Source organism: Epinephelus moara, chromosome 9, assembly GCF_006386435.1.
Source record: "Epinephelus moara isolate mb chromosome 9, YSFRI_EMoa_1.0, whole genome shotgun sequence".
NCBI classification, from domain to species: domain Eukaryota; kingdom Metazoa; phylum Chordata; class Actinopteri; order Perciformes; family Serranidae; genus Epinephelus; species Epinephelus moara.
This window is the reverse complement of record NC_065514.1, coordinates 31,973,708-32,000,885: the sequence shown is the minus strand read 5'-3', so window position 1 is coordinate 32,000,885 and position 27,178 is coordinate 31,973,708. Positions and strand designations below refer to the sequence as shown.

Below are 27,178 nucleotides of genomic sequence, written 5' to 3'. Positions count from 1 at the left end.
TTTGTCTTTTGACTGACAGGGTTTCCCAAAGTGCTCCTTTTTATTGTAGGTATCAAGACACAATCCATTTCACTGCTCTTAACAGGATAATTCACTGCAATTACATCCATCAGTTGAGTGCTGAAACTGTCAGTTTATTAATGATTAGTAGACTGAAAGAAAATGACAATCCCCAATCATTTTTAAAATTGATTAAAAAAAAAATGCCAACATTCAATGCTTTTAGTTTCTCAAATTTGATCATTTTCTGCTTGTCCACTGTTTTAAATCATTATCAGTAAACTATATTTGTTGTTTGAACAAACAAAACAAGCTGAGGAATATTGTGATGGGTAATTTTTACAATTAATCAAACGATTAACTGATAATGAAAATAATCGTTACTTGCAGCTTTGGTAAGTATTCTGGGATGCATCATTATCACAGGCTGGAGCCAATAAAGGTCCTGCAGGTTTAAGCAACTCAAATACATATAAAAGGAATGCAAAATGAATTAGTAAAGTATTAAGGAAAGCCGTCACTTCATAACACACACTACAGTCATTTGCAGTTTTTCACCATATACAATAGTCACCAGTGTAAAGCCAATCCCACAGTGGACCCACACCATTAAAAATGCAGAAAAGACAAATCTGTGTGTATTTCATCCTGTCTATGAAGTTCAAATTGTGTATTAGTATGATGAATAAAATGTTAAAGGGAAAAAAAAAAACTCTACTCCTCTGGCGTAATAAACTGAATGTTTTATCGTGTTCTTGTGGGATTTTACTCACAGGAGGAGTGTGATCAAATGTGGTGGCACGTTAACAGTAAACAGTAGAAATAATTACATCAAGAACAGAGACTCTGAATGGATTCAGCTTGCCTCCACGCTTTCCAAACAGGGCCTGACGAAAGGAATGGACATTTAAAGCAAGTGAATCTCACAGTGAGAACAGAAACAGATCAGAAATCATCCTTCAAGCTTCACTGAGTCCAATACGTTTCTAGCCTCTTTGTACTCCTCTGATTCGCCCAAATCCTCTTCTGCTTCCTGAAAAGACACAAACACACACACACATGCGCTTGTTTTATTGGCATTTCAGAAAAAAATATTGCAATCTCCTACACCCAAAACTGAGGAATTACAGCTGGGTACTTATGAAGAAATCCACAACTCTCTTTTTGTCACTGTCTTTATAAAAGTATTGTTTGGATGTCACTTCATTATCGTCATAAAACTTAATGCACGAGGTCATATTTCAGTTACCAGGATCTAAATTTTGCAGTTAAGGGTTGGGCCGAGGGATAACATGACAGTATGGTGTCCATGTCCTTTAATCAAGTGTGTGCGAGTTCCTGTGGTGGTCATCGAAGTGACAGCGCTGCTAATGAACTGTGATGAGCGTGTGCATATGTGCATGTCTGTCTAACAGGAAGAAAGGAGGGAGGATGAGTGATAGGGGAAGGGGACATGTTGCTAATTCCAGGTTAGCTCCCTCTGCCTACCATCCAGCTCTCATGTGAGTGACTCACACCACCACCAGCTGCCTGACTGTTGCTCTGGATTAATTGAGATGACCCTGAGACATGCATGCTTATGTTTGCTTCTCACCATATCAACTTAAGTCCTGACGGGATTAAATACACACGCTGTGGTTGCATGGATACACCAAAATATGGGTAATTAGTGTAACATGTGATGCTTGAGCATATTTTCCTGTTCAGTTCAATGAAATTACAAAAAAAGAACATTTTCCCATAACCCCTTATGTGGTCAAGTAGATTAGCTACAGTTTTATTTGATTCAGCTTTGAGGTATCGCCCATTGAGATATATGCTATCACACCAATACAAAGTAAGTGACACATCAGCCTGAGGTCAGAGGTCAGAGCTGGGAATGCCGTTAGTTGACTGTATTAAAGTAAAACTATTTTGAAAACCAAGACTGTGTTAGTAATACCAGTTCAAGCTAGGTTAGCAATTGTTAATAATACCAGTTAATAACAACACATTACGCTGTATTTTTTGCACATACAAACACTGTAGCAACACGTCCAAGGATAGAAGTTGGACAGAACTGTGTGAACGACTGTTGTAATAACACACAAATAAGACAGAAGATCTAATAAACACTATATTACTACAACTTACACTACTGCTCATGTAGGGAGCAGCCATCTTGGATTTTGGGGGGCGTTCCAGTTGAAACATTCAACTGCATGAGAACCTCTTAATTCCGACTTCCCAGTGCAAATGGAAAATACCATAACAGCCTACAACCATCCTCTCTGTGAGGAGGTATTTTGGCACACCTGTGCTTTGAGCTATACACTAACATTGCATTCTATTACAGTGCAACGTCAGTTCAAATGTAGGGTTGTTGCAGTGAAGGAATTTCCTTGCGGGGATTAAGGGTGGCTTAATGGTGGTCCTGATTTTAGTCCCTTTAAGGTGCCATAAAAACTAGTTACAATCAAATGGCCAGTTTCTTTTACTAGCCTGGTGTGGCTACACATTTTGACAAATAAGGGCCTGTCTCAATTGACCTATGGCTAAGCCCCGCCCTCAAACGGAATGAGCCAATCACAGTGCTTATAGCCATTCCCATACACTCAGACATTCTCTGCCTGGACGTTCATTGAAATGCATTACAGAAAGTCAGTTTTGTTCGGTTTTATGAGCTTTTTCGGAGATTTGAAGTTTAAAAATGGTCAAACGGTGTGCATGGGGTACATGCAACTCCGACACAAGGTATCCTGAGAGGCTGGGCGACGGGGCGTATTTTTTACCCTTTCCTAAACCACATCTCAACCGAGAAAAGTGTCTCCTTTGGATAACGTTGTGCGGTAGACCACAACATCATCTCCTTTGGATAACGTTGTGCGGTAGACCACAACATCAACTCAATGTGAATAAGATTAACAATGATGTCTACATCTGTTTTAAAGGTAAGTCAATATTGTGTTTGAGGCAACATATTGTCACTTTGCTGCAAAGAAATATAAAGTTATCTTTAACATCTCTAGCTAACGTTAGCTAAAGTTAGCCTAACGTTAGCTCCTAGCTGCGTTGTTCATCATGTCACCTTGTTTGCTGGGAGTTCATTAGCCTATTTTGTTCTAGTTTTGTACTTTGGTGATCGTACATCATTGTTAGCTGTTGTCCAAAGGGCTCTAGTTAAGCTAACGTTAACTTATGGAGCTTAACTTCATTAACTTATCTGTAATCGCAGAGATAACAAAGGTTGGCAAACGTTATGCTGAATGATTCAATGTAAATACTGTAGCACCAAACTAACGGAGAGACACTCTTGGTAAAGATGGTAAAAAGGCCGTTATCCTTTTCTCATATCTGAGCCAGTGCAGTGCATGAACAATGCTGATCCTCTATCTTGTTGTCTTTGATGGTGATGGCAACGAGATGCAGATTATCACGTTTACACTGGGACCTGTAAATTTTGGCTTGTAATTTAAGCTTTTCATCGACCTTCTCAACAATAAAATGATGAATATATCCCTCCAATGCGTAGTTTAGGCCCTTTTGGTTACTTCTCAATGACATCTGATTGTTGTGTCTCCAAAAATCATTAATTGCCTCCTGCTAAATGCCATGTACTGTGACACCTGCCATAGCGCCGGTCACTGAATGTTGATATTTTGTCTGAGTGAGTGGAGGGGGCGTGGCTTAGCCATAGGTCAATTAGACGCCTGGTCTGGTTGCCAGTTCATTTTATAGAAGTTCTTTGGATGTATAAAACAGGCTGTTGGCTACTCACATGAGATAACGTTAGTTAGCTGGTTCAATCGCACATACAAATGTACATGTTAAAACTTCTGTCAATATGGAGATGCTACACATTGTTAGCTCAGTTAGATTCTCCACAATTCAATCACTCAATTCATTTTACTGAAACTATGGGCACCAAAGAAGACCATAATTCAATTAGATTTACTGGCATGATGAAAAAACAAGTGGTGACTCCCTTCCTCTGAAGCTGTTATAAAGTCAGAATATGTGTCCATTCCTCGATTACCCGGTAAGACATTCATAGTCCTTTAGTCCGTAAGGGTCCACCGGTCAAAAAAATCAAAGGGTTAGTTGTTTTAACAGGATAAAGTAGCGTTGGCGGTATGACAGGTGCCATAGTAATCTCTTGACACCCTGTCTGTCGGAGCTAGATCAAATTAATGATTTGCAATTCATATGTTATTCGAAGCCTAATTTTTCCTCCAAGTAATATTCATCATGGTTTAAATAAAAAATTTGATCATATTTCCACCTTTGCTAAGCAACAGTTTTGTGCAAAGAAATTTAAGGCCTGTCCCATATAGACGCCTGTCCTAAATATAAGTCTGTTGAGTACAGTGATGTAAGCAAGTAATAGTCCAGGCTATTAGTTGAAGTTTTAAGGTATTGCTGTTTTTCAAATGACAGAGATGACAGAGTTTTTTTAAACAAATTAAATCCTTGTTCAATATTAAATGCAAAACACAGAAGGGCAATGAGGCACAATGAGGGGAGCAGCGATTTTTTCAGCTGAGATGCTTTGACTACACGCTGATCTGTTTGCTATGATACAATAGAAAATACCCTGATACACCAGTAAAATACCTGTGATGAACCCATTACACACATCCAACCACACAAGGCTTCCTACAGCTAAAGCCAAGTTAGGTTCATGACTTTTTAAGACTTTTTAATGCCACCCTGAATGACATTTAAGCCTAAGTTTACAGTGACCCCACAGAAGAAAAAAAAAAAAGATGAACCAACATCAATTACTTAGGGTTAGGGACAATTTTGCCTAAATATTTATTGTAACATAAAACATGACTTTTGTCTCGTGGCAAAGACGAGGGTAGAACAGAACTGGCATTGGTTGGTGAGTATCCTGGTAATTTTGTGATTCTCACTCTGCTTGGGGGATTCCACTGATTTGATTCCCTTTGTGCCGAGTGTGAAAAACGTTTTGCATAAACTACACAAAGTCAGTTTCAGCCATGCAGCAAAATCTTGGTTAAATAGCCCATCTCTGTTGAATCTGCACTTCCTCATGTTGTCCAAGGTACAGTGACAGATAGCTAGCAGACAGTATAGCCCTGTTTCCACCAAACTCTTTCAGTATGGTACCTTTGGAACCTAAAGTAACCCTTCAGACATGGTACCTAGACCCTAGCATTACCACTGCAAACAGTACTCTTGTGTGGGCAGGGTTGTTGTCACTCACTGCTCTGTCCAGCACTCATTGTATTTCCTCATTACCGGTGACACAGATGGAAGTCTGCACCTCGTTTATCGTCTACAGAATGAGGTTGCACGCCAACATTTTCAGAACAGAATACAACAGGTTGCAGTGAGAGTCTCTCTCCATGGGATATTTAAAAATAGTGGATTTGCACATTTAGTCCTTTTAAGGCAAGCTTGGGGGGTTTAGTGTTGCCAGAGCCCACACAACGCTCCACAATGCTTTTTTTTTTTTCGAGTGAGGATGAGATTATATGCCGTTCACATAACCCGGTTGAAATTAATAAATATAAATGCTTCAAGATCCACTCATTACTAAAACTGTATGTCATATAAAAACTAATGGAATGGTCAAAGTTGTCACAGTAAAATTGAAGGTGTGCTGATGGATTCATGCCGTCAACTCATGCATTGACTAACATTACAAGTTCCACCTTAAAAGTCACTGGCAGTTGGCCCAGTACAGTGAAAGTTATTTTTTCTCAGACAACAGCTGCTGTGAGAGGCAACAAAACATCATTTTATAGTTACACTCTACTAATAAAACTCTCCATGGTATGAACACTGGTCACATAAGCCTCAAAACCAGCCACAACTCAGCTCTGAGCAAGAGTGACAGTCCGCTACTGACCAATTAACCGACTGCAGTGTTCAGAGCTCCACCTTTTAGTACAGGATCAGTGTGCTAGGAACCCAAAAAGAGGGAGGACCGTGTGGAAAGGTTCCATTGGTACATCCACAACTCTTCATAGTGGAAACAGAAAAAAAGTGTACTGAACTGTACGGCACTGTACTGCTTGGTAAAAATGGGGCTTATGAATGTTTTGCTGGCTCCACTATCCTAATCTGTGTGACATTAATGTGTGAGACACTCTGTAAATTATTTTAAAAATTAGTGTTAGCAATTATTTTGAGATTTCACAACACAAAACCAGAGAAAAAGGTTCATAAAATCCTACTTCCCATATCTAAGCATCTTTAAGACTTTTTAAAGATTGGTTTAAGAAATTTTAATATCAATTAAGGCCTTATTTTTAGATTAATTCATTCATTAAAACTTTCTAAGGATCCATGGGAACCCTGTTGCACTTAACAGCAGACAGACAAAGTTAGAGAATATATCTAGTAGCTAGATTTGTCAAGTAGCCAGAAATTTGACTCCATATGAATTATAATTTTGTTCTTTTTCTGCTGGATGCCTAAAAGGGCAGTTGTTTGCCAACACCTTAGCCATAATAACTATAAAAGACATTATTAGGATAGGACTGTGTTTGTTTTAATATTTCTGGCCCCTACTGGCCAACATTATAGTTACTGCAGCTTTATTTACAAATAAATTCTCACATTTCCAAACTCAAGGCATAAGCAGTTTGCTGTAGTCAATCAAATGTTGAGCAATGTCCACTTTCTCCTACATAAGAATGAACCATGGGATATGTCTGGTTTTAGATCGGCTTTGTAAAGTTTTTCTCAGAAATGTAACAGAAACAAAAATGACTATAAGGTACACTGGGGTAGGGAGAAACCCCGTTTGTGTGAAACACAAGCTGAGGTTCAGGCTAATTTTGTGATGAATGGTTGCTTTTGTTGTCATGTGTCTATAATATTTCAAAAATAAATTTACCCCATGTAGTTTTTCAACAAGGTTATAAATTAGTTACCGTAACACAGAAACAATAAATGGATTGAGAGTTTCATCCACACAGTTGTGTCCTGTTGTGAGATGAAAAAGGTTTTTTACACTTTCACTTAACAGCGACTCTGAGAGTTACTTACTAATAACTGAAGCAGATCTCCGTGTGCTATGGTCAGACGACGACGGCAGTCTGGGATCATCATTTTGGACTCCTGCAATACCTCCATCTGAAACCACACAGAGACCACATCAGTGCCATCACCATCTTTATTAATTGGACTTACCCCCACCACTGCTCCCATTATCATTTTTCATTACAAAAATCAACACATCATCGAACATGTATTTTCCAAGTATAGAACATTAATTTAACAGCTAGATACAGGCATATTCATTCGCTGCATTTGGTTGTCGCCTTGTTCCTGACAGAAACATGCAGGGTGTCCCACATACACTCTACTGTGGTTAACATCTCCAAACAAGCCGGCGGTATGAAATATGTTATTGAGTTATCGATCTGGCAGGGAGTTGGGCAGCAGGGGACCACCTCGATCTGACTGCACACCTGGATAAATGAAGAAACCCTGAAGCCGAGGGCACTGTGATCAGGCGTAAAGAGGTATTACTACGCCTGGAGTGAAACTGTGTTACAGCCTGGGGAACTTTCACAGCCGCGGCTAATGTGGAATTCCCCCAGCTGGCACCCTAAAGAGCAGAGAAGAGTTGGCTAACGCTGTCAGACACACTCACTCATGACAGATGCTTCCTCACCTAGCCCTCTGTCGAGCTGGAAAGTCTAAACATGGATGCCGTTACACGCGTGTGTATTACACGGCTGTGCACACTAACAGGCAGTCAGAGGAACTCATACGCAGGCAGGTTGGCAGACTACCTGACACACTGAAAGACGGTAGACAACTAGTCGAGCTGGTTGCCATCTAGATGTGACAAGGTGAAGCAGACTAAGCAAAGGAGTGCTGAAACAGAGAAAAGTCATGGTGCCCTCCCAGTGCAGTGGAATGATCCCATCAGTGCTGGATAAAGATGACACTTACAGCGTATTGATTCCATTAAAATAAAAACCTCTAATCCATCCTGCCTCAGACCTCTCATCTCCAACCATAATCCATCTGGCCTCCCAATCTCCCCATTTAACACCAGCCAAGCCTGCTGCTCAGCCTGAGCCGCCGCTCTATGAATGAACAAACAAAACAAAACACACACTGAATTTTAATGTTACCAGTAAACATAATCAGAAGCGGTGAGTGCATTGCAATTCTTCTCTGCCTGAAACATGTAAAGTGAATCAACAAATTAACTGAGACTGAGGCCTCTGTGGATCATACCCACATATTTTAGTTTTGTCCACATTTTCAGCCTTTTTTGGGAAAAAGGGGGGCATTTAATGTCAAGGATACTGGGTTTTAGATTCAATGTTTTGTTGTGGATTTTTTTGTTTTTGCAGTAGCACAGAAGAATAGAAATATGTCTCCTTCTGTTCCTGAGATGATGTTGAATAATGGCCAGAAATGTGTGTTTGTAGAATGTTATGATGTCACAGTGAAGATGACCTTTGACCTTTTAGATATAAAATGTCATAGCTTCATTATTTTGTCCTATTAGACAATTGTATGAAGTTTTGTCATGTTTAGCATACGAATTATTGAGTTATGGCCAAAAATATATTTTGTGAGGTCACACTGACCTTGACCTTTGACCACAAAATTCTTATCAGTTAATTCTTCAATCCAAGTGGACATTTGTGTCAAAATTCAAGAAATTTCTGTACGGTGTTCTTGATATCGTGTTCACGAGAATGAGAAAGAGACCTTTGACCACTGAAATGCAATTCCAAGTCCAAGTCCAAGTGAATGTTTGTGTTAAATCTGAAGAAATTCTCTTGAGGCATTCTTGAAATACTGGCATTCACAAGAATGAGACAGACACAGTCACAGTGACCTTGACCTTTTACCTATGATCACCAAAAACTAATCAGTTCATCGCTGAGTCGAAGTGGACATTTGTGCCAAATTTGAAGAAGTCCCCTTGAGGCGTTCTTGACATATCATGTTCACAAGGATGGAACGGATGGACAACCCAAAAACATGATGCCTCCAGCCATGGCTATCGCAGCTTTAGAGGATCCTTCTACTATGATGCTTTTCATAAACACTGTCAACTATCTGCACTCCAAGGAAACAACCAGTCTGTGCATCAGCTGTGCTTTGAGCTAAATGCTTATGTCAGCATACTAAAATGCTCACAATAACAATGCTAACATGCTAATGTTTAGCATGTACATGCTGCATTACATTTACCTTGAAAGTCCAAGAGAAAAGAGGATGGGAATGATGTCACAGTCGAGTTGACCACAATCCAGTAAAACCAAGATGTTGTTATCAATGACAGTTCCAGCTAGGTTAGCCATTGTTGGCAATACCAGTTGACAACAAGGCATTATGTTGTATTTTTTGGCATACAAACACCATTTCCACAGATAGAAGTTGGACAGTATGGTGTGTGACTGTTTGACCACACACAAATAAGACAAAAGTGGTAATAAAAAGTATATTGCTAGCGCTTCACCACTGGTGACCAAGCGGCAAACCCTGAGGCTGAAAAATTAAGCCAATGGGGAGGTGCAGTTCATCAAATGGCCACTTGAGGCTGGCTCCAAAACACAGTCAATCCCCTTAGAGCCCCATGTGAAAATGCCAAACTTGACAGTAGAAATAAACATGTTTACAGCCTGGTATTAAAAAGGGTTTTTGTCTTTGTAACTAATTTCAACATACATGACAACTGTGCAGGGGTTGAATTTTTTTTTTTATAACTCACCCATTTACAACTTTATTAAGGCTTAAAGCCATCATATTTAAGGACGGGACCGCTTCAGAGTAAGGCTGTCTGTGATGCGTCACTACAGTCTGTAAGTCAGATCCAACCCCTGCTCCTCCACAGCTACACCCTCTCATCCAAACATGGCCACTTCTGACTCCAAAAATCCAAGATGGAGACGGCCAAAATGCCATACGCGAGGCTTCAAAACGGCAGTCACAGACCAATGGGTGACGTAACAGTAGCTACGTCCATTACAATATACACTCTATGCTGTTGCCATGTGGGGCAGCCATATTGTATTTTAAAGCCAGGTTAAGCGAGGTTCCTCCAACTTTCTGAGTCAGACATCATACCCCAGGGGGCGTTCCAGTAGAAATGTGCGACTGCGAACTTGGAAATTCTACTTCCCAGTGAAAATGGAACACACAAATAATGTCAGTTTAGCATGTTAGCATGCTTACATTTGCTAATTAGCACTTAACACGTGGCACAGCTGAAGCTGAAGAGAATGTTATTAGCTTTGCAGTATTTAGTCCCAAACCAAAGTATTTGGCATTGAAGACAACAGCAGATGAAGCGCTCATGTGGGTTGCAGTATCATGGTATCCATGAAGGTGCTCTTTGGTCAGGAAGTGAAGTACATCTTGAAAAAACAAAATCCAAGGCAACTCTTCTCTGGTGCAAAAGTTAAAAGGCCTTTATTAAATGGCTAGTTCATGATGAACATTAAAATCACCAACATGTTTCGGCCATGCTCACTGGCCTTCATCAGGGCATAAAGCTGCAGGGTTCACAGGTGGCCTAAATGAGGCCCTACTGCAGATATACGAAGCAGGGAACCTTTACATAGGAATTATTTAATAAAGTATTTGGCACTTTGAAATTTGGCCTGATGATGGTGCTAGTTATAAACTCACGGGATCACTAAAGTGATCTTAAATTTTATGGCAATCCATCCAATAGTTGAGACATTTCCCTCAAAACCCTAAATTTGAAAGTCGTAAGGCACTACAGGAAAAATCAGGGAATAACCAAAAGGCTTAACGCTAGGCTTCAGCCTCTGGGGAGCATGAATGTCCATACAATATTTCATGGCAATCAATCCAATAGTTGTTAAGATATTTCAGTCTGCACTAAAGTAATGGACCGACAGACAGTTTGACCAACAGACAGACATTGCCATCCCTTGAGCCATAGTGCTAACATGGCTAAAAATACTGGATGAAATGGGATAGATACTCTCAGGAAACAGACACTGATTAATGTCTTATATTTAACATTCTTCTTAATTTCACCATTTTGGCCCAAATCCCTGTGTAATGAACTGTACTCATGTATCTGTCTGTGTTAATTGATGACCCCATCCTAGTCCTATTTCTGCATTTAAGTTTCTCTATTATCAAAATGTTAATTTCAAAAAAGTTACAAGAAAAGAAACATGAAGACATGTGAAAAAAAATTCCAAAAACGGCTAAGGTCAGTGTTTAAGATGTTATCACAGCATAAAGCAAGCTAGCAACGTGTGTCATACAAAATTTCAAACCTTATACTGCTTCCTCCAGTGCACACACAAATGATGGAGGGCAGCAGGCACAGTGAGAGAGAATGGAGAGGAGGGTAGGGACACTAAATTGCCAGCATGTGTCAGTAATTATCAAACTCCTCTAAAGTAACATGATATAATTACATCTGCATCAAGCAAATTACAAAATCACTAATGATTCTCCTCTCAAAACCTAATTCTTCATTATCACTGTGGACTGACCTCATTACATGAATGAAGGGGCTACTCAAATCATCAAGATAGAATTCACTTCCTAACTATGGGGGAGCAAAACCTCTTTACTTACTGGCTGAGATCAACGGGATGATAAATGGATAATGCAAAGGTTTTCAAATGAAGACATGTAATAGTTGTGCAGTATTAAAGAAGGAGCCACATACCTGTTTCTTGATGAGATAATCGTCCGCTCCCTCTGTTTTCAGGCGCTCAACCTTCTCCTCCTGCTGCTTCGCCTCTGTTTTGTACGCAATCTCCTCTTTTGCCAGCCTGCAGAAAACAAGGACAGGAAGAGAGGGAAAAAAAGTACGTAGTTACAGAAGGCAATGACACATTGTTGTTCTATCAAACATGAAACATAAATGCATGGGCTTCCCAGACAGATAATATAGGCCGAAGCATGAAAAAAGGCAGGCTGTGATGGTCACCTTTTACAGACAAGGCCATCTATCCTCATTCTCTCCAACGTTTCTCTGACTGAAGGGGACACAGTGAGATCATCTCCCAAAGGATGGCAAGATACACACCTCAATAACAACCACCGTACACATCATTTCTCCTCACTGCTGCTACGCGGAACACTGGCATCCAAGTGGAGATGCTCTGATATGAAATTCAATATATTATATATGGTATATTTTAATTTAAAGCATCTTCTCATAGAGGATGTACTTGCATATCTTAAAAAATGTCTCTGAATATCTGAGAGAAATACCTTCCACAAAGGGTATTATATGATGCCTGACTTCTGGAGCAAACCTTCACTTTTATACTAAAATGTTATAAATGCAGCTGTTTGGTGAAAGCTGCTTTGCACAGCCAATATACACAAATCACGGAACAAGTCTTTGCAATTAATTTTTTAATAGTGAGTAGACAAAACAATTATAGACCAATAGACAAAGTGATTATTAGTGGAGAGTAACGGAGTGGTGGTGTAATGGAGCACAGAAGTCACAGCTCTTAGGTAGCATTTTGTCCATTGGCGACTAGGAGAAGGAATCACCAGAGGCCTCACAATACGATATTATCACAATCCTTTAGTCACAATACAATATTAATGTGATTTTAAATGTTTTGCCATAACATATCTTGCAATATATATTGCAATTTTTTTGCCTTTTTTCAAATGTAAATTATGTCCTCAATGGGGAACTTCGTCAACATCTGTTTTAAATAATAGTAATAATAATAATAAAACAAAAATAAATAAATGAATACACAAATACAAGGAAAATAAAAACAAAACAAGAACAGAATGATTGTCGGAGATAAGTGAGCTAGAGGCCATTGGCCTTGATGAACAAGTGTGTTTTAAGATCAAGTTTAATGATAGAATTTCTCACGATAATCATTTTTATCGCAGCAAAATTCATCTAGTGGACTGAAAAAGTAGGGATGTATCGGCCGCCGATATTAGCAAAAAACGTGCATCGGCATCGGATTGGACTGCATGGAAAAATGCCGATCCAAGAACTCCGATTTTCATGGAGTCCGATCCAGGTTTTCCGGCCAGCCCAGCACTCCGCAATTCAAGCAGTCCATTCCAGTGATCCGCTCCAGCACTTACTATCAATCCACCAGGCCAGCATGCAGACACACAGGAAACAGCAGCGCCAGGCTGGCACTGACACTACAAAAATAACTGAAAAGGAAAGGCTGCATTGTTTGTTAAATGTCAACAATGTCTTGTGGCGTTAATCTATTTTTTAATTAATTAGGGGGCCAAAGCACACGTGTGCGGAGTCTTGCTGCTATTTTAATTTCAATGTTAGACATTTTAAAGATTTCTTGTGTTGATTTATTTTCTATTTATTAAGGGGCCAAAGCAGCCAAAGCAAACCAGCTATATTTTTTTATTTAATGTTAATGTTTAAGTTTAAAGTTTGTTTATTTAACCCTGTTAACAATAAACAGGTCAGTTTGGTGGATCATTCTAACTAACCCGATTAAGTTGTTCTTGTTAGAGTAATATCGCTTGATCAAACCTTTTCTAACGTGACTGACAACAAAATAAGTGAATATGTATAATACGCGCTTGGATCGGATTGGTATCGGCATCGGCCAAAACTCCAGGCTGTAATATCGGTACCGGATCGGAAGTGAAAAAGCTGGATCGGGACATCCCTGTGAAAAAGCAACTGATTTTATTATTTAGTAGGCTACCAAGAGTTTAATTTGTATTTGCAAAATTGATCATTTATATAATTAAAAAAACGTGGCATCAGATATTATATTTCAACACAACATATCACGATACTATGCTATATCAATTTTTTCCCCCCACCAATATTGGCAACTTAAGAAAACTATTTACATCATAAAAATTAGCAGTACTGAAACTTTTCCAAAATGCAACAAGTCACATTAGGATATAAAACTGAAAACCACCTCTAATGATATGAAACTGAAAATTCTAAATCAATCATAAAAAATAAAACTGGTGCATTAGGAGGAGTGCTGCAATTAGTTTTACTCTTGGTTATATGCCAGCCTAAATGGCAGTTGCTTCAGTAATTGTTTTATTCTGTTCTGTTTTTGTGTCTAAAGGCTCTTAAAAGGCAGCAGGGGTGAGAGGCTGGGCTCTGATTTGTTTTTAAGTCATCCCTGTGATCAGCACATCCGGGTGATGCTGTCCAGCATGTGAATGTGATGGAGCTTTAAGGGATAAAATGTGACAGGGTACATGTTTGAACACGTCCATAAAAAAAAAATGAAAAATCCAAACTGTATTTTTATTCTACAATTTTTAAATAGAAATATTAACTAGTTACACCATTTTAGTTACACATTATTATTTTATATTTGATAACAAGAAATGAAGTAATGTCATGATGCAGAACACAAACCAATAGAATACAACATTAGCCTAAGTAATTTCTCCAAAACACAAACATGGATCCATTTACGTGGAAAAAGACTAATAAAACTGATTGGGTTCTTTAAATTTGTCCCTGCTTATTTTAGTGTGAATTAGACTTACAGAAATTTTGCTTTAAAAGTTGAACATTGAGAAATTTTTAAAAGGAATGAAAACTGATTTAGTTTAGATAAAAATTTTATCCATGCTTTTTTTTCTAGTACACTGCAAAGCCCAAAGAACAGTATGGAACAGTATGAAGTTAGAAAGACAAAGAAATGTGTTAGAATCACAAATACAAAATGTTTGGCTTGAACAACATAGAAATCACATATATTCAGCAGGGATGCATGATATGGGATTTTTTGCTGATATCCGTTATGGCAATACATATCAACTCATTTGGTCGATAACCAATAGATATATCCACTTTTTCCCCACCTCATTTTAGTGATCATCAAGTCTCTTCAATAGTGGAGGTACCATTACATTATGCATGCATAATCTAATCATGATGGCCACCAGCAGATAGAGACCTGAAACAGAATGTTTTTCAATGAATGTAATATTCATTCATTGTGCAAAATAAGACAAACATGGCCGATACCAATGACGTGCCGATAATATTGTGCATCCTTAATATTCAGTCATCATGACAATGAGCAAAAGTGTTAACACAAATCTTGCTGTGAAGAGCCCCAGAATTCAGCAGGGTATAGTTCAGATACCTAAAAAAACACAATAAGAAACAACCTCAGTCACACGCGATGAGGGTTAAAAATGTTTGGTAAGCATGGTGTAATGGAGTTGTACAACGTGTTTAATTTTGATACATTTAAAGGGGAACTAAACCCCCCTCTCTGGGCATTACTCCGCCCACAGCTGGATTTCAAAAAATTCAGAAAAGATAGGCGGAGCTGAGCAAGCGGCTGAGGAAGGGGGCGGAGTGAAGATTGTCCCTCGCTGCGGGGAGGGACTTCAACTTATTTTCATTGTGCCGATGGTGGCTTGGAAAACCGCCCCTAACTGTGTCACACGGGCAGAAGGGAAGGCGGCTGGAGTTCGGCCTCTTTCCCCCTGTTCACCCTTCTCCCCATCTCCACACTTAGACTTTTTTTCACCCTGCCGACAGTGGAGCTTATATNATTGACAACAGAGTGAAAAATTGAATTTCCCCTCAGGGATTAATAAAGTATATAAAATTTAAAAAAAATTTAAATTAAATTAAAAAAAAAAAATTAGGGCGGGCTTTAGCGTGGACGGTTAGTGACGTCATTCGCCTCGAAAAAGAGTCATTCGCCTCCAATGTAATGTAATGTAAATTCAAATGTAGTAACCAGATTTCAAGCTGTAGAGGGCACTCCATAGCACATTTTTAAAATAAAATGTAGATTTTCAACAGTTTGCACCAAACTGTCAAGATTTTGAGCAGGATCAGTCAGTAACACTACTATACAACCAGAAACAATAATTATCATCTGAAAAAAATGGTTTTAGGGTTTAGTTACTCTTTAACGTACACAGTGCGGATACTGTTAAAATCGTATTACTTTTAGGGTACAAACTCTTTTACAACTTAATGAATAAAACCTTTCTTTAAACTAATCAAATCAACGTACTCTATTACAGGGTTAGTCTAGTATTTCAATCTGAACTACTAATCTCATTATTGATTCATTTATAGATTATTCCTTCAGTTCAATGATTCATGGTCTTTTTTGGCAAAATTCACTGTGTATTGACAACTATAAAGTCTCAGAAAATAGTGACTAATAGGCACAAACACAAGGTGACATTCGTAAAATTGCTTGTTTAATGGCTTAAACAGTTAAAAACCTGAAAATATTCAATTTACATATTAATAAAACAGATAAAAGCAGTGCATCCTCAGATTTCAGAAACTAAAACCAGAAACTGTGGAGCATTTTTGCTTGATATTTATCTTCAATTATTTTTTAACTGAAATGAATTGCGTTATCAGCTTTCTAGTGGTCACCTAATCAATCATTCAACCAGTTGTTTCAGCACGACTCTAATCTTATCTCTAATCTAACGTAAATATTATATCAGAATCTCATTGTTAATGACACACTCCTTTAACAATAATGAGCATGACTGAGTGCAAGATTATAATTCTGACATATTATCACACAGAGTGCTCTGAGCTTTGCTTATTTCACGTCAATTCAGTGTAGGGTTTTTCCTATGCCAGAGCCATTGAAATTTAGTCTTTACATGTAGTGACATTGCTGCCTTGTCATTTTTTATCTGTCAAAATAATTAAGGTGAGACTCTGCAGTGGCACGTTTCACATCAACAACATTTACATACTGATATCACTAACTTTACTTTATCAGCCCTATTGTAAAGCAAACTGAATTCTGATTTGTGCACATCACATATTTCAAATAAACTATAGAATTTCTTCAAGAGTCGAATAACATCGAGTTCCAACTTAAACTTACAACTTTTTCCATGCTGAGTGAACATGCAGTGGGCACACAAAGGAAAAAGCTTCTGCTGTACCCGTATCATGCCTCCCAGCTCACACCTTATCATCATGCTTTTCTGACTCCTTCATCCACCTCTATCGCCTCCGACACACACAAAAACACAGACACACAGACACACACAGACACACACAGATACACACAGACAGACAGACAGACAGACAGACAGACAGACAGACAGACAGACAGACAGACACACACACACACACACACACACACACACACACACACACACACTACTAGTCCTTTTTAGAGATTAATTGATCATCAATTTAGTCCCTAATTTGGACCAAGTCAGGTGGTAAATGGGCCTCTTTTCCTTGATTGTTAGTGAAAATGGGCTTGAGTACATTGATAAATTTTGATTATTTATCAATTACGGGCCAAATGGAACTAAATCTATTAAACAGATTCCGACCCTGATTGGCATAATGGAGTTTGAAAATATCGCTATTGATAATGATTCCCAACTAATAGTCTTTTTCCGGCTGTGCCTGCTTGTCGGAATGACAACACAAATTTAATTTTTCATAAAATCAGCTGCGTGTGCGTAAGTGAGTGATCCTTCATTAATCAGTAACATTACTGTAGACCCTTCCCTCCATGATGCACTGCTCCTTGCTTAGCCAAGGAAGCCAACAGCACTCTGTCATATTTTACATCAATTACTGCTCATTCGAATACGGTTCCATCAAGAAGCTTTTAAACAGGAACCATATGCAATGGCAGCCCCGCTCTTGTGCTTGATGCAGAGTGAGTGATGTCACCTGTTTAGAGTCAAAGAAGGTGGCAAAGAGAGGGGAAAGATGGAGGAAGGAAGGCTGGAATAATTTGAATAAAACTGAAGGACAGTCTAATAACAAAATGTCCATTCCTCCCCTTCCAGTCCTGATGTTAATTTCTTATTTCTCCCAGACTTGGAGAGCTGTGTGAATGAGGGGTGGGGTCGTGGCTGGTTTTAAATAGACCTGCCACCTCAGGCTTAATGGAAAAGGCAGCTCTCTGGAAAATAGAAAAAAAGGGAATTAGAGCCAGCCGACACACACATTCGGCCGCCTCCTCTAGCACTGTATTTTTGAGCCACGATGTAGTCTGTGCTGGGACCGGAATGACAAAGGCAAATTACTGTTGTCATTTTATTAAGGGCATCCGCCTCGCTAGGGCAGAAAAGGCACTGACTGGAATGTGCAAAAGCCACTGGAAATAGGCCTGGCTAAAAGAGCAGGCAGGTTTCCTCTAAACTCCAATATATAAAAAGGGAGGAGGGAGGGAGCGAGGCAAGAGGAGAGAAAAGGAGAGACAGAGGAGAGGGAGACTGAACGGGAGGGACACGAGATTATGAAGAGACAGAAAGCAATGACAGTCTATACGTTTAAAGCTAACAGCTTGATTAAGGGTCCATGTCAAGATAATACTTTTGGCCTAGAGGAGGAGAGATGTAATGTCTTCTGCCTTATGTTCAAATAGTACACTCAACCTCAAAAACATCAGTACAGTAGTTAGAAACAGTACTGGTTGATGACGTACACTATTGTTCTACTGATATTCCGACACTGGACACATCATCCTCTATGGGAAATCCAGTCAGCATCATCACCACCTCAGGGAGCCTGTTAGTAATCTGACCCTCATCAAAACACGATCGATAGCACATTACACTATCACCACTGACAGGAGGGAATTAGAGGTCTGCCTGATCGACGAGACATACTCTCAGACTACTATACTGAGCATATTATCCCACCACATCTCATTATATCTACACTATTTTCTATTCCAGCAAAGTAAATCTGGACATTGTACAAATTTAGCTCAGAATGGATGCCAGCTCTATTAATAGGCTGGCTTGAAGCGGATGATGAGCTTGAGGTGTCCTACATCAAAAAGCTTGTGTTGTGTCCCAGATGTACAAAACAAAACACATTTATTATGGTTAAGGTTTGGAATTTCAATTCATTATTCTTTTAAACTATTAAGAGTATTACTAGGATATTATTAGGACAGCAAATACTAAGGCTACACCCATCATGAGCAAGAAATTTTGCCAACAGTGAAGAAGCTAAGCACATAGAGTGGAACATAAAATTGCCTTAAGGGACAGTTCATCCCCAAAATCAAAAATACGTATTTTAACTCTTACCTGTAGTGTTATTTATTAATCTAGATTGTTTTGATGTGAGTTGCATAGTGTTGGAGAGATATCTGCTTCTCAAATACAATGGAACTAGAGGGCACTCAGGTTGTGGTGCTCAAAGCGACAAAAAATACATTTGGAAAAACTATGCAGCAATTTCTCTTTTCAGAAAACATTACCTAATCCACATCCTCCTTGCAGTTTCATGTAAGAACTTCTTACTTTCTTCTTACCGAACTACACCTGCCAACCATGTTACTACGCAGAGGAAGGCATGCATCTACTGCTAGCTAACGTTGCAGCTCAGCCGAGGAAGACGCCATTAATGTTTACATCTAACGCTGTTACAAGCACGAGCCTCTTGTCCAGGAGTAGATGCACCCCTCCTTCTGCACGGTGATACGGTTGATGGGTGTTGTTTGCAGGGATACACTGTTGTTAGACTGCATCGTATAAATCCATACCATCACAGCCCTACTTACAGGCCTTCGGCCAATGATGTCGCATCCTGTGTCTGTGACACATTAAAATCCGAAAGGACGCAGTAAACTCATTATTAGTGTGTCTTTCCCCTGATAATGCTATACTGTGAAGAACAAATCCGTGTTGTAATCATACAAACATTTGCGTGCTGTAGCTTTTTCACTAGGTGGGGCTACCGCCATATAGCTAGCTCTGTGTTTCTCGGCTGTTTTTGTATTTTTAAACATTAATATTCAAAAAGTAATTCTCGTAGCACAGAAACCACTGAGAGTAAATCTTGTGTTTCGGATGTTATAATACTGTGAAATGATAGTTGTTTTCGTTCTAGTACTCTGCACAGATCTAAAACCTGCCCATCTGCTCTCATCCCTGGCTCTCTCAAGCTCTGTGCACAATGTCAGTGGCACAGAGATCCACAAGGACCACAGGTAGACAGTAACCTTTTTAGGAACCTAAAATGTACCCCAGTTTATGAATCTGCATATTATTACCAGGGTCCGAAATTAATACCTGCCAAGCAGCAAATGCAGATAGATTTCCTGTTTGGCGAGCAAATCTCTGAGAACCGCCACACTGGCAGCTAAATGTTTATACCTAAAAAGTCAAGTTAAAAAAAAAAATAAACTATGCTTAGTCTCTTCTGTGTTTTGGCGTCATTTAGGGACACGCTTCTCCGCGGCTCCTATGCTGTCATTGTCGGAGTGTCACAGACACACACACCAGATGTATTTTATGCACATTTAAACAGTGACGTGAGCTGATCGTGTCGAGCGCTCCCATTTTTTTTTCCTGGTCTGCAGCTAGCATCATTAGGCTAATGTGTTGCTGAGGGTTATGAGTTGTGCCCATGCTTACGACAGTACTAAAATAATAACAAGGAGGCTCCATAGGCTGAACCAAGATGTCAAACTTTCTATTGCGTCCCACATTGTCAACAACAGCATACAGCATCATTCCTTCGGTTCTTACCTTTCACATTAAAAGCCCTAGGCATACACACTGCATCACTGCTTATTGGAGGGAACTTATTCACATGCTAAGGCTGTGTTGATGAGTTGTTCAATATACTAAAATCATGTTTGCTTCAAAGTTTGCTTTGGCCTCTTCTTTAAGTCTGTATTTATCATAATACATTACTATTTCAATGACAGGTACTGAAACAACTGTATTTGTGACAGAAAAAAAAGCAATTTATAATTCTGGACAGTAAAAATATGCTTGGCCAGCAGATTTTTTCATCCGCCAGTCCACTTACTCAGTCCAAAAATTTTATTTCGGACACTGGATATTACTGCAGACATCCCTGTAATCTTACAAAGCAACATCTGCTATGACAGCCGATGCTGTATTCAAATGTGTCGATGATGAGTCAATCATGCTTTGCTGTCCAGGAAACTCACTGTGCTGAAAAAATAATTTTTCTGGCTGGTGCAATTTTCTTTTTGTCTGTGCATATATCTTGCACAAGATAAGATCCCGTTTTGGTCTAAATGAGTAAAAGGACAACATAAAAACTTGGAAAGAAAAAGAATCGAGACACTTCTCAAAATGTTGAATCATCAAATACAATATCTTATTTAAATTTTTATGGATTATAAATAGAAATTCTATTTCTATGAGATTATCTGATTTACCTTGTACTGGGTAGGTGATTTTGGTGATCACACCTCAAGATGTGACATTTGTATAATGTTTTGTAAATAAAAGTTTTCATGTTTGGGACTTTAATTTTCAGATGCAATTTCATCATACATAAATATAATCATAATTATCACCATGTTACATCAAACCTGAGCTCAACTACACAATTTGTCAAAAACTGCTATTATATTGGGGACCCAACCAATTTCCCAGGGACCCACTCAAACAATCCCCTGTGGGTCATGGGGACTCACTACACCTATCAACCTATCAACCTATCAACATCACCACTGGTTTGCTGTACTGTTTTGCAAATAATGAACTTCATACCTGTCTTTGTTTGCTTTTCCTTCCTATTTGAACATGACAACAACATAGCATATGTGTTCAAAATAAACAAAGACATGGAGGGTGCGTGCACATGTAGAGATCAGATCAGTTTGTTTTTGTTGAGATCATTACCTTAAGATGACCATTTACCACTATTGATATCTTGACAGAACAAATACTGCTTTCTTATGATAACAACATAGGCATACATACCAGTTTATCACAGGCGAACATTTACAGCTACATACGTTTTCAGGGTCTATATAAAGAGTTTCCCATGCCTGTCCAAATCTAAGAAAACATGCATTTTGTTCAGAAGCTAAAAAGCCAAGTTTAAAAAGAAACTGTGCATCACAAGGACAAAGTGCTCCTAAAGGACAACAGAGAGCAAATGAGAGATTTTCAAATGTTAACATGCTTTTACTGCAAACTCCACATTTCCTGTTGGTGCTTTTTACAGTAAAGGCCTTTCTTATTTAGGGACTTATGTATTGCTTTTACTGATAAGTAGTCAAAGTAATTCTTCACTGATTCTGCTGGTCTAATACAACCTACACTTGGCTACACACAGCATCTTACTTTAATCTCTTTTCTCTTCTCTGCATTCTTTTAACCACTCTTGTAGGTAGATTTGTTTTATAAATCCATTCACTTCCCATGTGTTACAACAGAAATAATACTATAAGCTTTGATACTTGTGCATTCTAGCAGTACCAACCATTTCAGGATAAGCTGTGGTCTCATTAGCTTACGCAAATTATACAAATATATTAATAATCTTGTTGATACAGCACCTTAACAAAAACCTAGCAGAAAGTTTGACTTAAGTAAAATATCAGTAACAACCTTTGGGAAAAGTTTACATACTGTTGGAAAAGAAATTCTTTCAGTGGCTAGATAAAAAGTTGGACTAACTAAAAAAACGGACCATACTTTACAAACTACGGGATATTCTTAAAATGTGCTTAGTCAGAGTAAACTTGTAGGTCTATTTCTCTATCTATGGTTCCTATCCACATGCCATTGCTATATTTAACACTCCAACTGTCCATGGTGTCAGGGACAATCCCTGAAGTAACCCTATTACACCAAGCATCCACTTTACAGGTAAATTATATAATCTTATGGTAAATGCACACTGTAATTATCTGTCAAACATAATCCAAGGATGCTCTGTAAATACGTGTGTGTGTGTGTGTGTGTGTGTGTGTGTGCACTGCAGTCAAATGTTTATGTTTACTTTTAAAGTCCTTGTTAAAGCTGTATTTTATATGTATGTACATTGAGAGCAACAAAATAATTAAATTCTTTGTATGTGCACACATACTTGGCTATTAACAGTGATATTGATCTACGTGATGACAATGGGCCATACTAACAGTAGCAATACAAGATGCAGTGTCATGACTGTGCAGGTATTTCCTACATCTCCACAAATGTCCACTGTACGCTCAGACTGGGTGAGGTAAAGTCTTGATGTGTGGAGATAAAAACAGGGCTAAACAGGGCTGTGTTTTAAGTAACAGTGTACCATTAGTTTATCTAACGGTAACAGTTACTATTAGCTTGTCTGTAGCTAGCCATAGTTTATTGCATATTTAACGTTACAACCACTTCGATACTGTTTATTATATAATCATATTAAAAGACCTTTGTTGCGAGTGACCTCTTCCATCGGCGTACAGGACAACTTCAACAACAAAACAGCAGCACTACCTCACAGTCGAGCTAAAAACGAGGCAACATGCTCTTAGCAGTGTGATAGCTAACTAGCTAACAGCTAGCATCAGTGGACCAGCATTAGCTGCCTCTTCAAGTTACACTAGGCAAATTATTCCAGTATTATAAGGCCATCTTTTCGAGCACAGTGAACTTGTATTAGCACACCAGAGGTGTTAGCAAGGCGGAGTGTGCCAAACGCGAACACAATAGAAAACTGCTGACTGATGATAGGCCGCGTCAAAGCACCGGAGTAAAGTAAAAACCTAAGGGGCAAACATTCCTCCGTGCACGGTGTGGTTTGATACCGAGCCAGCCTGCCCGCCCTGCTAAGCTAGTTAGCTCGCAACCCTTAGCTTAACATCGCTACTGTGAGTAGCTCGTTTGACATTCTAAATCGTTTTTAAGTGACACGAGAAGCCAACCATACCTTTTAACGATGCCGGTTTTTATCTTAATCTGCCGTATTCTTGGATCTGCCATTGCTGTAGATTTTGACGTGTTGTACTGTGTGAACGGTGTGCAGGTTGGAAATCAGTGATGACAGCTGCGCGCAGATAAATCGATCCGTAGGAGAGGATGATCATCGAGTGTGTGGATCACAGTGACAGGTCCAGTAGGAAAAACACTTTGGGTGAGTGAGTTTTGGTCCTTCAGGCTACATTTAATCACATTCATTCGCTACTTAAATTTAAAGAGTACGAAAAATATCTGATGATAAAAATAAACTGTGAAAATAAGTCGGAGGTTAGGACTCCGTGGAGAACAACATTTTTGGAGACCTATTCTTGACATTTTTAATTCATTATAATATAATGTAATGTAATGTAATGTAATATAATTTAGTTGGCTTCTTGCTGACTCAACTTCTATTTATCACACCACTATTACTTTACCTTGTAAGTTTTTCTGTCTCTATATGCTCTTATATAGTTTCAATCTTATAATTTTAGTTTCAAAGGTAGTGTGTGATTTAGGGAGATATATTGGCAGAAATGGAATATATTATAATAAGTATGTTTTATTTAGTTTATAATCACCTGAAAAAAGGAGTCATGTTTTTGTGAGAAAGAGTCGTTTACATCTACATAGGGAGTGGGTTCTCTTCGTTGGAGATCGCCATGTTGCACCGTCATGTTTCTACAGTAGCCCGGAATGGATAAAACAAAAACTGGATCTAATAAAAGGTCGTCCAATTGCATTTTCGCATTTTCATGTTAGCAGCATTGAGAGCAACAGAAAAACACAGATGATTTTTTTTTTGTGTGACACTGCTTTATTCAGTGTTCTTCCTGGTTTTTATCACAGGGTCAGTTTGTTTTGGACAGGAGAAGACTTCTGTGGATAATTCAGCTCTTGGTGGAAAACCTCCTAAAAATTGGGATCTTATGTTAACACAGAAAAAAAGTGAGCACACATTAGCAGGTGCTGGGCCTGCAGCCTATCTCTGACACGCCAAACAGCATTGGAGAAACACTGATTTGTAACATGAAACTGCTTAATTCAGTGTTTTTACCATTTTTAATCACCTGGTCTGTTTGTTTTGGAGAAGATGAGACCTCTGTGCATAATTTGGCTCCCAATATAAACCTCCTGAACAATGAATACTAAAGGAATTCTGACCTATAGAAGTTTCAGCTGGTTGCAATCTGCAATATTCACCACTATGTGCCCCTAAATCCCCCTAAATCTTACACACTGGACCTTAAAATACCTCCTATCATTAGGGTCCGGGCAGCTAAGCTGCCAGGACACTATTGTAATCTTAGGTATTCTTCTTCTTTCTTCTTTCTTCTTTCTTCTTCCGAGGAAATCCTACTTCCCATGGGTGAAAACTCATCAAATTTTCTCATGCCAGATATCCTCAGCTGTAAACTCAAGCCAATAGTCCTGATGGTGGCGCTACAGCAAGCGTCTAAAGTTCAAAACTTGTCATAACAAATCAACCATACGTGCTACAACTTCACAACTTTAATCAAACTGTAGCCCCATACTGAAGAAACTTTTGTACACTTAAACCTATTAAAAATTATGAAGTCCATCACTCTGGTTTTTTTTTTTCAAAAACTGTAAAACTTCTTCAACCTATCTCCTCCCNCACAACTTTAATCAAACTGTAGCCCCAATACTGAAGAAACTTTTGTACACTTAAACCTATTGAAAATTATGAAGTCCATCACTCTGGTTTTTTTTTTTCAAAAACTGTAAAACTTCTTCAACCTATCTCCATCACTCTGGTTTTTTTTTTTCAAAAACTGTAAAACTTCTTAAACCTATCTCCTCCCACAATTTTTGCTCAATTGACACCAAACTTGCTACAGAGCATCTTCAGACTGTCCTACAAAAACTATGTTTCTCAGATTTTTGATTTATCAAAAATTGAGCCTACAGTGCATCAAAATGTTTGACTGTAAACGGTACTGTAAACATATACATGCAAATTCTTGCTAAATAAATCTTCAATGTTCATGAAAAAAATGACAAAATTCTAGAGTCATGGTAGATGATGTGTGGCAAATTTCAGAATTTTATCTCAAAAACTGAATTTTTGACAGCATTTTGAATTTTGCTCTAATGTGAACAATTGGAGTCAATGTAAAAATGGCAATTTTAAACATCAGTTTTTCACTTATGGAGCAAATCAATCATTGTTACAAACAAATTACCAACATCTCCATGCTGTCTAGATGCAATATGTGTATTTTCAGATTTTTGTTTTGATAACTGAATTTTTTACAGTGGTTTGAAATCTGCTTTTCCATGCATGGACGGCTGCTAAACCTGCACGTCTGGCTTTGTCAGTTTGTGAAGCTACACATGAATTGTCACTGACTAATTAGCTCAGTGAGATAGAAATTGATTCTTAGTCTCAGAGGTTGTGAGTTCAAGCCTCAGCTGATGCAAAAGGCAGATCGTGTTGCTAAATTCGTAAATGTCTTCAAATTCTTCTGCTTGTTGCTCAGAATTGCCTAAAAATGCCCGGACCCAACCCATCGCTGCGCAGCAGCTATAATTTATTTTGAAGTCTCTATTTATCTGTACAATTGCTGTCCTTGTGCTGCTGCAACAACCAAATTTTCCCGATGGGCATCAATAAAGGTTAATCTTATACTATAAATATAATGAAATACAATATATGACTGATGATGTGGTCTTATTTTAACCTTTGATGACAGGGTGGTGGCTGGATGTACACCAGGTTTCATGTTATGCTGTTACATATTTGGGTTCAGTGACCGGTGATTCTTACAAAGGGCTCTATTTTCTCTCTCCAGTTTGGACGTAGACATTTGAAGGCATAGCCCAGATCTAGAGACTGTTCTGTCACATTTGGGGCTGCCTTTTGGGCTAGGAACAAGGTGGAGGGCCTCGCTTAGATGAATAACACTAAGTTTAATAAATATGTTTAGTGATGTGGGAGGTATCTATTGACCAGCTGCAGTTCTTCCACACAGACAAAATTCATTTGAGGTGGTCAGGGTAAGGATATCACTCAGGCATCTCACCATAAAAGAGTTCTGGATATGAGCAACCATGGGAGGAGAATATGAAAATTATCCAGGACACTGGGAGCTACATTGGAATTGTTTGGGGATTCCCTCTGAAGAGCTGAAGGGTTTCATAAAAAGATAATCTGGGATGTTGCCCTGTTGCCAACAGTAGTTGTATACAGTGTAGAAAATGTAAGAGACTTCTTTTGTGTCAGGCATAATTAATAAAAGCCTATCTGTTGACTGTCTGAAACCTTAAAAGTTAATCATAAAATCTTATAATGTTGTCTAATATGAATAGAAAGCCATCATAAGAAAGCTAAGTAGCCTAGTTCTTAACTTCAAACTATTCTTTGCTCTTTCTCCTTCAAGTTTCCAAAACTTGGAGGAGAAAGAGCAAAGAATAGTTTGATCCCAATTTACTTTAGTCAATACAACATAAAGTTAAAGGGACAGTTTACCCCACAATCAAAAACACATCTTTTTCCTGTAGTGCTATTTATCAGTCTAGATTGTTTTGGTGTGAG

General features: G+C 38.6%; 1 protein-coding gene across 1 annotated transcript; it reads right to left on the bottom strand.

The window, feature by feature from the left end:
* tbca (tubulin cofactor a) lies at positions 1-23,749 on the bottom strand. Its single transcript, XM_050052385.1, has 4 exons — positions 23,591-23,749; positions 11,648-11,753; positions 7,003-7,089; positions 1-1,033 (listed from the first exon to the last, which is right to left on the bottom strand). Exons 1-4 carry the CDS (start codon positions 23,641-23,643, stop codon positions 953-955), a joined length of 327 nt encoding a protein of 108 aa, XP_049908342.1. The 5' UTR covers positions 23,644-23,749; the 3' UTR covers positions 1-952.
* Positions 23,750-27,178: the final 3,429 nt, after the last annotated feature.